This window comes from Chiloscyllium plagiosum, chromosome 40 (genome assembly GCF_004010195.1).
Source record: "Chiloscyllium plagiosum isolate BGI_BamShark_2017 chromosome 40, ASM401019v2, whole genome shotgun sequence".
NCBI lineage: Eukaryota > Metazoa > Chordata > Chondrichthyes > Orectolobiformes > Hemiscylliidae > Chiloscyllium > Chiloscyllium plagiosum.
In genome coordinates, this window is record NC_057749.1 from 19,054,159 (window position 1) to 19,070,450 (window position 16,292).

Below are 16,292 nucleotides of genomic sequence, written 5' to 3' on the forward strand. Positions count from 1 at the left end.
GGAAGGAGAGACTCACACTGGCAGCTATGGTTAGACGCAGACAGCAGTTTATTTCCAGAATCTTAACTGATACAACGAATCTACAGGCATGCATTCGTTGGAGAAGGCGTTCTCCCTTCTCGTTCAAACTTGACACAATTATACTTCGCGCTGCCTGGAGTCCCCGGTCAGTTCGCCTTCCCCATTGGTCCATTCATCTGCGTGCGCTGGGGATCTGTCCTCCTATTGGCCGCATCGAAGTGTCTGTCCAGCTCCTGCTGTGCTTGACAATGGCTCAGCCATCCCCGGGAGCGGTTCCGATCCCGTATTCAATAGTTCATTGTTTCAAGGAATTACTATGTGTCTGACAGGCTAGCCATTTTCAATAGTTTCCGTTTAACTAAATTGTCAATTACACTTATCAACTTTAGACTTAAATAGAGCCATTCACACTTAACAGTTACAGGTTCCGATAGAGCAATTCACACTTGTCTAACAGTTACAGATTCCGATCGGTTTCTTTATTAATCCCGAGTTTCGATGGGGCAATTGATACTGGCTGGTATTTACAGGCTCCAAGATTTAATTAACATTATGCATATCCCTTACAAGCTCCAGCCAGGTAGTCATGCAGTCGCCAGCAGCAGCTCGCTTGGCTGTTGTTAACCATTTCAGGGCTGGAACTAGAAGTGTCTGTTGCAGAACTAGTATCACCCTCCCTAGCCCTACATTAAACACCCCAGTGAAATCTCCCCAACATTGGTAAAGGATCTAAGATGTGGGACTGAGCAGTATGATGGCCATTATCATATTGAATGGCAGAGCAAGCTGAAAGGGGTGAATAGCCTATTCCTGTTCCTTTTGCCTATGAAATGGTGGAAGGAGCACTGACTGAAGGGTTTTAAGCTGAAATCTCTAACTCTCAACTTCTCTTGTATCAACTTAGCTCTGTGTAAGTATTGTCATTTTGGGTTCAATAATGATCAGTTCGACAAGGTACATAGTAAGAGTAAGTAGACTCTTTGGCCCCTGGAGTCTGTTCCACCTTGCTCTAATTTTAAGGATTTTTTTTTTGTTTTAAACAATTGGATTATATCAGCCCTCAAACATTTCAAGACAGGGAAAAGAACAATGTTAATAATCTTATCCTCCCAATTCCACCCAACTGAGTCATAAAGTCATACAGCATGGAAACAGACCCTTTGGCCCAACCTGGTCCATGCTGACCATGGTGCCCACTCAGCTAGTTCCAATTGCCACATTTGGCCCATGAGAAGGGAAACCCTTCTCATCCAAATGTTTTTTAAATGTTGCTATTGCACCTGCCTCAATTAGTTTCCCTGGCAGCCCATTCCATATACACACCACTCTCCTTGTGAAGAAGTTGCCCCTCAGGTTCTCAAGTCTTTCCCCTCTCACCTTAAACCTCTAGTTTTCAATTCCCCATTCCTGGGTAAATGACTATATGCATTCATCCTGTCTATGTCCCTCATGATTTTATACACCTCAATAAGGTCACCCCTCATTCTCCTACATTCCAAGGAATAAAATCCTATCCTGGCCAATCTCTCCCTATAACTCAGGCCTATGAGTCCTGGCAACGTCCTCCTAAACGTTCTTTGCACTCTTTCCAGTTTAATTACGTCTTTCCTACAACACGTTGACCACAACTGTACACAGTACTCCAAGTCCGGCATCACCAACAAATTATACAACTGTAACATAACATCCCAACTCCTATACTCAATGCTTCGACTGATGAAGGCCAGCATACTAAATGCCTTGTTCACCGCCCTATCTACCTTGTTCATTTTCAAAGAACTGTGTACTTGTATTCCTGGGTCCCTCTGTTCCACAACACTCCTCAGGACCTGATTATTTACTGCATAAGTCCTACTTGACTTTCCCAAAGTGCAACACCTCACACTTATCTCTATTGAATTGCATTTGCCTATCCTCAGGCCACTTCCCCATCTGATCAAGACGCCTCTGTAATTTTTTATAACCTACCTCGCTATCAACGATTCTTCCTAATTTTATATCATTTGCAAAATTACTAATCGTGCCTTGTACATTCACATCCAGATCATTTATGTAAACAACATATAACAAAGGTCTCAGCAGCGACCCCTGTGGTACGCCTCTAGTCAAAGGCCTCCAGTCTAAGAAACAACGTTCAACCATCAGCTTCTGCTTTCTCCATTTTGAATCCAGTAATCTAGCTCTCCCTGGATCCCATGCAACCTAACCTTCATGACTAACCTGCCTTGTGGGACCTTGTCAAAGGCCTTCTTACTAAGTCATCATATCATTCTTTGAATCTGTGCTATACTCCCTCCATAACCTTTCCGAAGTAATTTATGTAGGTGGGATGTTCAACGGCTGTCACCTTTTCAGGTAGATGTCAATATCCAAGAGATTCACTATTTGAAGAGCATTAAGGGAGTTCCCTAGTCTCTAGGTTGATTATTTGTCTCTCAACCAACATAACCAGGCAATCTGTTTTAGATTATAATCTCTTGTGCATTTGAGAGATCTTGATGTGTACCAAGTTGACTGCCACATTTGCTTACACAAATTCGTTAAAAAGTAAAGAAAGATTTATATATAGGATTCAAATATCCAAATGTGCCCCATACCAATTAAATACTTTTGAAATTTGGTCATTGTGGTAATGTAGGACTACTAGCAATTTTCACACAGCAAGCTTCCAGAAACAGGCATGTGATAATGACCAAAAGATGCATATTGGTCAGAACAGTGAGCGGAAAAAAAAATCCTCTCTTCTCCTTCACAGTACTGTTGTGCTATCTACCTACCTACCTTCAGAGAGAAAAAAATGCAGCCACACTCGCAAGGAAGCTTGCACTGGAAAATGTATGTTTCAATGAGGTCACCTCACTCTTTTCTAAACACCAGAGAGCGTAAATACAATTTATTCAGAGTCCCAGCCAATCAAGTAAACCTTTACTGTTCTGCCTCCAGTGCCAAGTATATCCTTGGTTATGGAGACCAAAACTGCATAGATTATTTCAGAGGTCTCACCAATGCATTGTATAATGAAACAATATTCCCTTACTGCACTCCAAATCCTTTGCAATAAAGACTATCATGCATTTTTCTTCCTAATTGCTTGTTATACCTGCATCCTAACTTGTGAAAATACTCAAATCCAAAAGATGAAGGACGGTTGAATAACATGGAATTGTTATACTACAGTGGCATCTGTAAGCTCTCTTTAAAGCTTAACCCCCAGTACCCTGTGATCAAATCCATTGATGAACCACTATAAATGGAGAGATGCAACAAGCAATCAAATGGATGAAAAAAAGGGAAATTGCTGGGCCAAATTGTAATCTAGCCAAGGTTTGCAAAGTTGGTGGACTTTTGCTCCAACCATGCTCTGAATATTGGACGAAAAAGAAACCTATGGCCTTGGACCCAGTTTCAGAGATGCAACAATTTTGACTATCCTCCAGAAGGGAGAAAAATCATGCTGTAGAAACAAGTTATTTCCCTGTTGTCCAAAATAGGGAAAATCCTGACATGCATTCTCCTGAATCACCTGCTTCCTGCATCTGAGAAAATCCTCCCTGTAGACCTTCCAGAAGACCTGTACTGTGATCTTTTGTTGCCAGATAAATACAAAAAAAATGTCAAGAACACATAGCCTTCATTGCATCCATCGACCTGATCAGCCTCATGAAGATTTGTAGCAGAAATTAGTATGTCTAAATAAACCTCATCCATGAATTGATAACACCCAAATCCATCTTGATATTAACATCCAAAAATATTTGCCCCTTCTATTCCTATGGTCAAAATGAATAATTTACAAGTCCCCATGTTATGCTCGATCATGTGCCACATTCACACACATTTAACCTGTCTATATCATTGCACCATCTTTGTAGCCTCCTCAAAATTTACATTCCTACCTAACTTTATATCGTCATCATAACTTAGATACATTACTCTGCGTCTAAGTCATTAATGTAGACAGAAAATAGTTGACACCCCAGTACTGCGGCAATCCACTAGTGACAGCCTGATGAATTGAAAATTCTCAATTAATCCCTATTCTCTGCTTGTTGTACTTGAACGAATTCACTGCAGATGTTAGTATGTTACCCTCAACTCCCTGAGCCCTTATTTTTTCTATTAACATTTTTATGTGGAAGTTCAGTGTGTGCCGAAATCCAAAAGCACTAAATCTATTGGTACCCTTTCATCAACCTGACCAGTTACATTCTCAAAAAACTAACGTATCAAACACACTTTCCCTTTTCTTAAACCATGTTGACTTTGATCATACATTGATTTTCAAATTTTATTTCCATTATTTAGACTCAGTTAAGTGCAGCTTTCAGCACTTTCCTTACAAGTGATATCAGAGAAGACAGTGGTCCAGAGGCATTATTGCTAGACTATTAATTTGGAGGCCCAGGTAATGTTTTGGAGACTTGGGTTTAAATCCCACCATGACCGATGGTGGAATTTGAATTAAAACGTTTTTAAAAACATCTGTAATCGAATGATGACCATTGATTGTCGGAAAAGCCGTGCGACTTCACTATGTCTTTGTGGAAGGTAACTATTCTTAAGTCAGCGAACAAGATTGGAATACAAGAGCATCTCCAACAAATGTTGCCATACCAAGTCCGCTGTGGACAACAGGCCTACACTCCTGCCATGTCCATTATTGACAGTTTGACAATGATCAAGGCAAGTCACATCCATGCATTGGTTAACTTTAGGAATGTCAGTAAAGATTGGTGAATTAGTTGCTTGCCCACTCCGTGGACACTTGGCACAACCTGCTGGGAGTGGAGAAGGAAAAAAATTGTTTAAGAAAATTATATATCACTAAGCTAAAAAAAAAACTCTTGTGCTGGTTCTAATTTTCATTTCTCTTGTAGTCCCATGAGAGACGCCAGGTGATCCACTTCCAGTACCTGAGCTGGCCAGATTATGGAGTCCCGTCTTCAGCGACAGCTCTCATTGACTTTCGGTCAGCTGTCCGACAGCAGCAAGGTCTTTCTATCCAAAGCCTGGGTAACCGGTGGAAGGGACACCCTGGAGGACCACCCATTGTTGTCCACTGCAGTGCTGGCATTGGGAGAACTGGTATTGTATAAAACATCAAAAACCTGCTTTATTGTGGGATTGAAGGGACAAAGGAGAAACCGATAGATCTGAGGCAGATGTTTTTTTGCACAAAACAGGAAAAAGTATGAAACTTAGTAGACTTCAGTGCCTTTAACAGTTATTGGTGTGATAAGCTAGGATTTATTTTTTATCTTGTGATGTTTCACAAGCTTTATGGAATTCTTTGAGGATGTGACAAAACACATTGATGAAATAGAGCAGTATATGTGGTGTACATGAATTTTAGCAAGGTGTTGATAAGGTTCCCCATGGTAAGCTCAATCAGAAAGTAAGGAAATTTGGGATACAGGGAAATTTGGCAGACCCACAGAAGACAGAATGTGATAGTAGGTGGAAAGTATTCTGCCTGGAGCTCAGTGACCAGTGGTGCTCCTCCGGGATCTGTTCTGGGACCTTTGCTCTTTGTGATTTTTATAAATGACTTGGATGAGGAAGTGGAAGGGTGGGTTAGTAAGTTTGCTGATGACACGAAGGTCGGCAGGTGGTGTGGAGGGCTGTTGTAGGTTGTAATGGGACATTGACAGGATGCAGAACTGGGCTGATAAATGGCAGATGGAAAAGTGTGAAGTGATCCATTTTGGAAAGTCGAATTTGAATGCAGAATACGGAGTTAAATGCAGGATTCTTGGCAGTGTGGAGAAACAGGGATCTTGGGGTCCATATCCATAGATCCCTTAAAGTCACCACCCAAGTTGATAGATATGGTGTGTTGAGTTTCATTAACAGGGGAATTGAGTTTAAGAGCCACAAGGTTATGCTGCAGTTCTATAAAGTCCTGGTTAGACCACACTTGGAATATTGTGTTCAGTTCTGGTCACCTCATTATAGGAAGGATGTGGAAGCTTTAGAGATGGTTGCAGAAGAGATTTACCAGGATGCTGCCTGGACTGGAGGGCAGGTCTTATGAAGAAAGGTTGAGGGAGCTAGAGCTTTTCTCATTGGAGCAAAGAAGGACGAGAAACGACTTAATAAAAGTGTACAAGATAATGAGGGACATAGATAGAGCGAATAGTCAGAGACTTTTTCCCAGGGCAGAAATGGCTATCACAAGAAAGCATAATTTTAAGGTGATTGGAAGAAGGTTTAGGAGAGATGTTAGAGGTAGGTTCTTTACACAGAATGTGGTTGGTGCGTTGAATGCGTCTAATGTCAGAGACATTAGGGACATTTAAGTGACTCTTGGATAGGCACATGGACGATAGTAAAATGAAGGATGTGTCGGTTGGTTTGATCTTAGAGTAGAAAAAAAGGTCGGCACAACATCAAGGGCGGAAGGGCCTGTACTGTGCTGCACTGTTCTATGTTCTATAATTATCTGCCTTTAACTGTCCTGGCCTGTCTGAATCAGTCATTCATCTGATTCCTTTGCTCCCAATATAGCCATTGGGTGAAGTGTGAAAGCTGGCCTGTGGATTTGGGCATTTGGCTGGACCATTTATTGTCCATTCATAAGATTCACTGATTGGGAGCCTTCTTAAACCGTTAGAATCCATTTGGAATAGGTACACATGCAATGTCGGTATGAAGGGAATTTTGATCCAATAACTTTAAAAGAATAGCTCATTTACAAGTTTACAAATTACCGATAGCTCACCTTTTTGTTATTTAATGTCTTCTTTACACCCTGAATCCACACCATTCCAGTTACTAATCATTGTACCTAAACACAATGGCTGCAAGAGCAGATCAGAGGCAGGGGAAAAATCCATAACTAGTAACTCTGTGACTGCTCAAAGTCAGTCCATAACATACAAATCAGAGGTGTGATGGAATGCTCTTTGTCTGGATGGATGCAGCTCCAAAAACATCAAGAGACTCAATAACATCCAGGATAATGCACCCTGCTGGATTTGGCACTCAATCCATTGCCTTAAACATTCACTGATCTCAACAGCTGCAGTGCAAAACATCTACAAGGTGTACTGCAGTCATTTCAGAAAGCTTCCTTGACAGTATCTTCCAAAACCAAAGCCCCCTCCCAGCTAGAAGGACAAGGGCAGAAGATTTCCTTCCAAGTTGCCCATCATCCTGACCTGGACCTATATCACATGTTTCTTCATGTTGGATGGGACAGAATTCTCAAACTCACATGGACTGTAGTGGTTCAAAAAGCTGATCACCAACTTCTCTGGGATGAGTAATAATTGTGCACTGTGCCAATGAGACCTGCATGCTGTAAATTTTAAGTTACCAGACACCATAGTTTCATTGTCTATAAGTTACTGGAAACAACAATGTGGGTTTCAAAAAGTGTTTACAGTTTGAGCATCTGTGGTATCTTAGCTCCAAGATTCTGGCAGTGTATGTCTGTTATCTGAAATCTTGACCACTTGACATGTGATGGCTTTTGTTCTGTAATCAACATTGACAGACTGCATCATGAACAGCGCACCAACTTCTTTGCTGCTCTGTTATTTGGTGCTCCCTAGTGGGAAAGCTACAAATTGTCACTGTTGAGATTGGCCAAAGTCGAAACACATCTTTGTACCTTGGCTTATGATGCAATATGTGTACACTCAGTTTATAGTGATGCTATTTAGAATTGGTGTGTTTGCAGTGTAGATTTAGGATACTTGGCCTAACTGTTCATGCCAGTAATTATATTTTAAATTAGCAGCCTCCTGACCTACTTCATCTCACCCTATGAACATACCATTCCCTTACTGCCTTACCCATGTCCAAATCCAACTTGCTATAGAATCATAGCATGGAAGGGGGCCATTAAGCTCATTAAATCTGCATCTGGTCTTTCAAAGAGCAATTCTGTTAACCCCATTCCTCTAACTCTTTCCCTATATCTCTGCAATTTCTTCTCCTTCAACTAATGATTCAATTCTCATTTGAAATATTACTCAAATTGGATGCACATGCTTTTCAGGCTATGCTTTCCAAATCCTAACTACTCTTTTGCATAAGGATGTTTTTCTTCATAATGCTTTTGGCAATCGCTTAAATCCTGTGCCGTATGCAATCTTTTCAATTACTCCAGATGGTGGGGAGTTTTCAAATTCTCACTACTTTCTGGATGAAGATTCCTGCTGAATCACCTTTTGGATTTACTAGTGATCATCTAATATTTATCCTGCCTTAGCTTTGCCACAAACGGAAACAATCTTCTCCTCACCTATTGAATTCGTTCATAATTTTAAAGTCCTATATCAAATCGTTCTGTCAGTCTTCACTTCTCCAGAGGAGGACAGCTCCAGCCTGATTAATCTAGCCTGATAGAACATAGGGCTCCAAGGAGCAGACCTCCAAGCTTCGAGAATTGGGAGAATGATGAGGCTTGTTATGGAAAAATGTGTGTGTGTGTGTGTTAGGAATCTTGTCAGTGCAGTGGAGTATGGACAACAATCATCTTGGTTATCCCCACCATTGCACAAAGACTTTGATCAGCCAGGACTGTGAGATAGTTGGTGTGCAGTGGCTGCCATATGTTTAAAAAAAACTCCTGTGAGCAAACTTATGTTTGGAAGCTAAAACATCAGGGCCCTCTTGGACCATTCCAGCGGCAATGGTGGCAAAATTTGCCATCATTGCTTGGTAACTCCAGCACTGGGGTTGTTGACATTGCTGCTCTGAGTGAGATGGTGGGCAGCTCAAAGAATAAAGCGGTGGATATGCCACCTTCTTGATGGATAAACGTGAAGAAGAGCACCAACTCCATGAAATTGGTTTCACCGTTTCTTAAAAAGAAAACTAGTTGATTATCTCAGTGAGCCTACTCCACAAAAGTTCCAGGACCCTCCAGTTTACCCTAATCTAGAAGCAGTACAGCATAGGCATCAGTGCCCATGCCCAACTCTAGAAGCAGTCTCTGAGGCCAAAAACAAATTCGACTCCAGCCTCAATTGATCATTGTCTGACACAAAATGAGATAAGTTGATTCTCCTTGGTGATTTAAGTATGAGTATTTGGGAGGGGAGATTGGCAAAGGGAAGATGTTACACTGACTCCACCTTATGAAATACCTTGAACATAGACTGATCAAAAGAGTATGGAAGTAATCTTGTAACAAATATTAAAAACTGTCTTTAGAAGCTTCAGTAAGTATCTGAAGAGAAAATGATCAGTGAAAACAAATGTAGTCCCTTACAGTCAAGAGGAAATTACAGTCAAGGGGAACAAAGAAATGGCAGAAGAATTAAACTTGTATCTTGTGTCTGTTGAAATATTTCCCAGAAATGTTAGGAAACCAAAGTGAGAGGGAGGAATTGGAAGAAATCAATATTAGTACAAAGAGGGTACTGGAGAATTTTAATGGGTTAAAGGCTGACGAAGATGGGGTCCTGGAAAACTGGAGGGTAGCAAATGTGTCATTGTTCAAGAAGGGCTGCAAAGAAAAGCCTGGAAACTCTGCGGTGGGTAAGTTACTTGAGAAGATTCTGAGGAATATGATGTACATGCATTTGGAAAGACAGGGTTTGATTAGGAGTAGTGGCTTTGTGAGTGGGAGCTCATGTCTCTCAAATTTATTAGAGTTCTTTGATGAAGTGACCAGGAAGGTTGACGAGACCAGGGTGGTAGACGTAGTCTAAATGGATTTCAGTAAGGCCTTTCATAAGGTTCCACATGGTAGGCTACTCTGGAAGATTAGATCGCATGGAATCCAGGGGGAGCTGGCAAATTGGATACAAAATTGGCTTGATGATAGGAAGCAGAGGATAATAGTGGAAGGATGCTTGTTGAACTATAGGCCTGTGTCTAGTGGAGTGCCTCAGGGGTCGGTGCTGGGCTCCTTGCTGTTTGTTATAGATGGCACCCCTACAGTGTAGAAACAGGCCATTTGGCCCAACAAGTCCACACCAATCCTCCGAAGGATATTCCACCCAAATCTATTCCCCTACCCTATTACATTTCCCCTGACTAATGCACCTAACCTACACATCCCCTGAATATTATGTGCAATTTAGAATAGCCATTTCACCCAGCCTGCACATCTTTGGACTGCGGGAGGAACCGGAGCACCCATAGGAAACCCACGCAGACGCAGGGAGAATGTGCAAAAGCCACACACAGTCACCCGAGGCTAGAAAGGAATCCAGGTCCCTGGTGCTGTGAGGCAGCAGTGCTAACCACTGAGCCACTGCTATTGATATGAATGATTTGGATGAGAATGTACAAGGCGTGATTAGTAGGTTTGCTGATGACACTAAAATAGGCGGTGTCGTGGACAGTGAGGAAGGTTATCAGAAATTGCAGCAGGACCTGGATCATCCCGGCAAGTGGGCTGAGAAAAGGCAAATGGAGTTTAATATAGATAAGTGTGAGGTCTTGCATTTTGGGAGTCAAATCAAGGTAGAAGTTTCATGGTGAATGGTAGGGCCTTCAGGAGTGTAGTGGAATGGAGGGACTTGGAGTTCAGGTTCACAGTTCCCTGAAAGTGGAGTCACAGTAGATAGGGCAGTGAAGTTTAGAAGTTAGGAAGTTATGTTGCAGTTATACAGTATGTTGGTGAGGTCATACTTGAACTATTGTGTTCAGTCACCTTGCTATAGGAAGGATGTTACTAAACTGGAAAGAGTGCAGGAGAAATTTACAAGGATGTTGCCTGGACTCAATGGTCTGAGTTATAGGGAGAGGTTGGACAAGCTAGAACCTTTTTCTTTAGACCATAGGAGACTGAAGGCGGGGGGGGGGGGGATCTTATAGAGGCATGTAAGATCCAAATAAACCTGTTGGACTACAACCTAGTGTATGATTTTTAACTTTGTACACCCCAGACCAACACTGCACCTCCACATCATTAAGATCATGAGAGGCATGGATAGGGTGAATGCACTCAGTTTTTTTTTCCAGTGCTGGAGAATCGAGGACTAGAGGACATCAGTTTAAAGATAGAGGGGAGAATATAAAAGGAAACCTGAGAGGCAACTTTTTTACACAGAGGATGGTACGCATATGAAATGAGCTGCTAATAGAATTGGTTGAGGTGGTTACATTACCAACATTTAAAAGACATTTAGACAAATACGTGGATAGGAAAGGATTAGAAGGATATGGGCCAGGTGCAGGAAAATGAGGTTAGCATGAACAGACATTATGGCCGGCTTGGACCAGTTTGGGCCAAAGGACTTGTCTCTGTGCTGTAGAACTCCATGACTCCAAATCCTCAGGGCTTGTTGATGTGCATTCCAGAATGCTGAAGTGACCCTGGAAATATTGGATACTTTGGTGGTCATCTTTCAAAATTCTGTAGACTATGAAATTGAAACAGAAATTTCTGCAGAAACAGGTCTGGTAGTATCTGTGGAGAGAAAGCAGAGTTAACCTTTCAGAACTCATTGTGTGCAGGTTTAGTTCCTCTCTTTCCTCAGAGGGAGTGCAGTGAACGTTCAGTAGGCTGATGCCAAGAATGGCAGAACTCTATGAAGAGAATTTGGTTCAACTGTGCCTGATTTCACCCGAGATTAGAAGAATGAGAGAGGATCTGATTAAAGCATATAAAATTCTAACTAGGCTAGACAGACTACATGTAGGAATCTTATACTCCACAACAACCTGATGAAGGAGCAGTGCTCCGAAAGCTCGTGCTTCCAATTAAACCTGTTGGAATATAACCTGATGTTGTGTGATTTTTGACTTTATACATGCAGGAAGGATGTTTCCTGGTTTTGGAATTGAGAACCAGGAGTCACATTCTCAGGAAGTGGAATATGTCATTTAGGATTGAGATGAAAACACATTTCTCTGCTCAGAGGGTAGTTAACTTATTTCATACCACAAGAGGCTATGGAGGCCAGGTCACTGAGAATATTCGGCAAAAAAATTGGAACGCTTTTAGACATTAAAGGCATCAAGAGATATGGAGAGAAAGCAGAAATATGCTATTGAGGTAGAAGATCAGCCAGGATATTGAGGAATTGTGAATGTGCAACGTTCACCAATTATTAATGGACATCTCCACGTCTGACCTTATGATGGAGGGAAGGTCATTGGTGAAGCAGCTGAAGATGGTTGGGTCTAGGACACTACCATGAGGAATTCCTGCAGAGATGTCCTGAAGTGAGATATTTGACCTTCAACCACAGTCATCTTTCTTTGTGCACAGAATGACTCCACCCAGCAGAGATTTTTTGCCAATTCCCACGGACTTTGTCTCTGGTGACCATGTTTGGACCAAAACTGCCATGTGTTCAGGAACTGAGTGGCGCTGGCTCTGAATTTGACATTGAGTTGTTACTGAGCAGGTTTTGACTGTTAGTATTTTTATCGTCTATTGGTAGATTTTGATCATGCATGAAGAAATTTTTATTTTCAAAACTGCAGTTTCTCAAACCTATTGTGTCAACCTTAACTCTTGTATTGCTCTTGCCTCTGAGTGAAAAAGTTGTTATCCCCCTCCAAAGCTTTGTGCTTTGCAATCTAGACAGGCACTCCAGTACTGTGGGCTATCAGAGGTACTGCACTGGTAGATATAAATGCAGAAAGCTGGACATAAGAAATCTTATAAATTTCTCAAAGAAACGCAGATGTACTATCTCTGGTGGCCTGGTCAATATTTATCCCTTCCATTAATATCATGAAAATAGATAATGTAGTCATTATTGTGTTGTTCAAATGTATAAACTTGCTGCCTGCAAATTTGCTGCTGGGTTTCCTACATTGGTATCATGTGATTACAGGTCAGAAATATTCAATTGCTTGTATACTACTTGAGGGTGTCCTGAGGTTATGAAGGGTGCTATCGATTGATTAGCTCAGTTGGACAGCTAGGTTGCAATGTCGAGTGAAGCCAGTAGCCTGGGTTCAGTTCCCACCTGAGGTATTGTGACCCTCAGGTTACACTATCACCAGTTTGTTGAAAAAGTGAAAGGTTAGATAAATATCCCCTGACTAACCTTGACCAATTTGCAATTAAACTCTGACAATCTCTTCACAGGATTCTGCAGTAAACAGTCTCAAATTCATGCTAGCTATTTACTTTTGCCATGTCCTTTTGTGGATCTGCTAGACCCAATCCACAGGTTCCCACCATTGCATTTGAACTGTTTATCTGAAAGGACTGGTAATACCCATTCAATAGGACTGGGATAGGCTTCTCCTCAGTCTTTCAATTTGGGCTTGCCCTCTTATGTAGGGCTGGTTCTGCTCCAGGGCGTCTGACCGAGGTGGTCTTGCTGGAGATGCCATTGAAGAAGGTGCAAGAAGCAGAACGAGTGGGAGCTCCAGGTTGCTTCTGTTATTAGATTAGATTAGATTAGATTAGATTAGATTACTTACAGTGTGGAAACAGGCCCTTCGGCCCAACAAGTCCACACCGCCCCACCGAAGCGCAACCCACCCATACCCCTACATTTACCCTTACCTAACGCTACGGGCAATTTAGCATGGCCAATTCACCTGACCTGCACATCTTTGGACTGTGGGAGGAAACCGGAGCACCCGGAGGAAACCCACGCAGACACGGGGAGATTGTGCAAACTCCACACAGTCAGTCGCCTGAGGCGGGAATTGAACCCGGGTCTCTGGCGCTGTGAGGCAGCAGTGCTAACCACTGTGCCACCGTGCCACCCTTCATTCCCTTCTCAAAGATTCTGTGGCCTGTGCCCAATATTAACAGCAGGTAGGGGTTGGAGGATCCAATGATGAAGCTGCTTTCTATTTTTGGAGGTGCAGAACATGGTTTTGAATCATTGTTGTGCTATGTATCTGGCCTCCTCATGGGCTGAGTGCCACCAAGCCTGTCTAGCATTCTTCTGATGAAGCAGGTTTACTTTTCAGCCCCTAACCTTGAAGACACTGGGCTTTCCAATTACAAAGTGGCCTGCCTTCTCCATTTGCTGGTCTTCTAATTGGAGTTCCTATTTGATTGATTTTGTAGATTCCCTACCATGTGGAAGCAGGCCATTCAGCCCATCAAGTCCGCACCAACCCTCCAAAGGGCGTGCCACCCAGACCCACCTCCTCTACCCTATTCCTGTAACCATGCATTTCTCATGGCTAACCCACGTAGTCTGCACAACCCTGGACACTAACCTGCACGTCTTTGGACTGAGGGAGGAAACCGGAGCACCCAGAGGAAACCCACGTGGACACTGGGAGAATGTACAAACTCCACAGTCACCTGAGATTGGAATCGAAGCGGGTCCCTGGTGCTGTGAGGCAGCACTTAACCTCACAGTGAACTGGGCCCAAGTACATTCTGTGTGCAGTGTGACCATCACTGTGGGAGGGGCATCAGAGCAATCCATTCCTTCCCACTGATTTGAGGCCAAGGAAGGATTGTGTAAAGGGAACCACATAACTGAACCGGGCAGCAGCCATAATTATTTGTCCTGTGTTCTAAGGATTGGGAGCCCAACTCTAAGGGCCATTCATCCATGGAGGAAAATCAGTTCCAACTTGTAGCTTAACCATAGCTGTACATTTTACAACAAGTGTAAATGGTTACCAGTTAGTAACACAAATTTCAATTATATATCACCCTCAACAGAGCAAAATATCCCAACAAGAATGCTACCAGACAACATTTAACATTATGCTATATCAGGAGATGTTAGGTCAGATGATCAAATATTTGGTCAAATGGCTAGGTTTCAAGGAGCTCCCTTAAAGAATGGAAGACGTGCAGAAATTTAGTGAACAATTTCAGAGCTCAGGGCAGAGAAAACTGAAGACATAGCTGCCAATGAAGTTGTACAGGAGACCATTCCAGGAACATAGGTTTCCCTTTGAGGCTTGTGTAGCTAGAGATGCATTGAAGAGATTCAGAGAGGAGCAACACTGGAGTGATATGAGAATGCACATGTTAATGATGTAACCATTCAGTTATTAGACCAGTAGCTAATATAAGTCATTAAGCTCCGAGTGATGAGTGAGGTGACTTGGTTTGAGCTAGGATGCAACATTGGAGTTTGGGTAAGCTCAGCTTTGCAAAAGGGACAAGGTTGAAGACTGCGCAAGAGGGAATTTGAAGAATATACCAGTAACAAAGCTTAGATAATGCAGGTCTCAGTTTCAGTTGGACTGAGATAGATGGGCATATCTTGTCATTACCTGGTGAAGAATGGTTAAGCAGCTTCCGACTGTTCAGTCTCCTCAGTTTAAGTTCTTTTTAGCACAAGGATATACTGTACTTAATTTAAAGTGTAGCTTTGTTTTACCATACAAAGGAATCAATGAGGAGGATAGGAACAGACTCACACCTAAGATCAAGTCAATATTTAGTTTTAGCAAAGCTACTTGGCCTTCTAAATCTCTACTCACAAAGCCCTGCTGTTTCCCCTCAGCTCTTTAAATATTTTCCGCAAAGTACTTATTCAATTCTCCTTTGAAGATTATCAAATCTACTTCCATTATCCTTTCAGACTGTTGATTCTAGATGGCAACAACTTGGTGTTTGAAGAAATCTTTCCTCATGTTACCCCGATTTATTTGCCCATTACTGTAGACTCCATTCCCCGGTTCCCACTTCTCTGTTGGAAATAGCTTGTTTTTATTTACTCTGTCAAAACTAGTCATGATCTTGAACACCTATACCAAATCTCCTCTTAACTGTCTGTTTTAAAGAGAATAACAGCGACATCTTCAGTCTCTCCATCTTTGTCAATCCCTGTCTCTTACAATATTCTGACAAACCTTCTGCATGCTGCCTACGGACTTGGAGTGATTATTAAAGTGTGGTGCCCAGACTTGAACACTTGCACCAATATTTTATAAACGTTTAGCATAATATATTTGCTTTTGTATTCTATTAATAAAGGAACCATACGCATCCCAACTTGTCCTGCCACATTCAAACTTCTGTGAACATGAACCTACATGTTTTTCTTTTCTCTTTCCCCCCTCCCCCTCCCCCGTGACCCCCACTTTAACATTGTACCATGTGGTTTATGTTGCATGTCTTTATCCCTCCAATTAAAATATAATGTTCAATACTTCTCTGCATTCAATTCATATTTCAAAGGGATCTGTCCATTTCATCAAACTGTATACTTCCTGAGTTTGTTCTTGTCCTCATTGTTGCTACATTTGAATTTCACATCAAATACAAACTTTGAAATAATGCTATACATATAAATGCCAGTCAGGTTATTAACATACATCAAAAAGCACAGTATTTCTAATTTCAAACCTGGGGCTCCAGCACTGTAACCCTGTCCCTAACCTGCAAAACAACCTTTCACCTCTATTCTCTGCTT

The 16,292-nt window shown here is 42.0% G+C and overlaps 1 protein-coding gene across 5 annotated transcripts in view; it reads left to right on the forward strand.

Annotated features, from left to right (window-relative positions):
* ptpn9a (protein tyrosine phosphatase non-receptor type 9a) overlaps positions 1-16,292 on the forward strand; it is a 234,669-nt gene that overhangs the window by 208,992 nt on the left and 9,385 nt on the right. For all 5 annotated transcript variants that reach the window (XM_043680531.1, XM_043680533.1, XM_043680532.1 and 2 more), the window contains exon 12: positions 4,899-5,106. In XM_043680531.1, the coding sequence (XP_043536466.1) occupies positions 4,899-5,106 (208 nt within the window). The remainder of the gene's footprint in view (positions 1-4,898; positions 5,107-16,292) is intronic.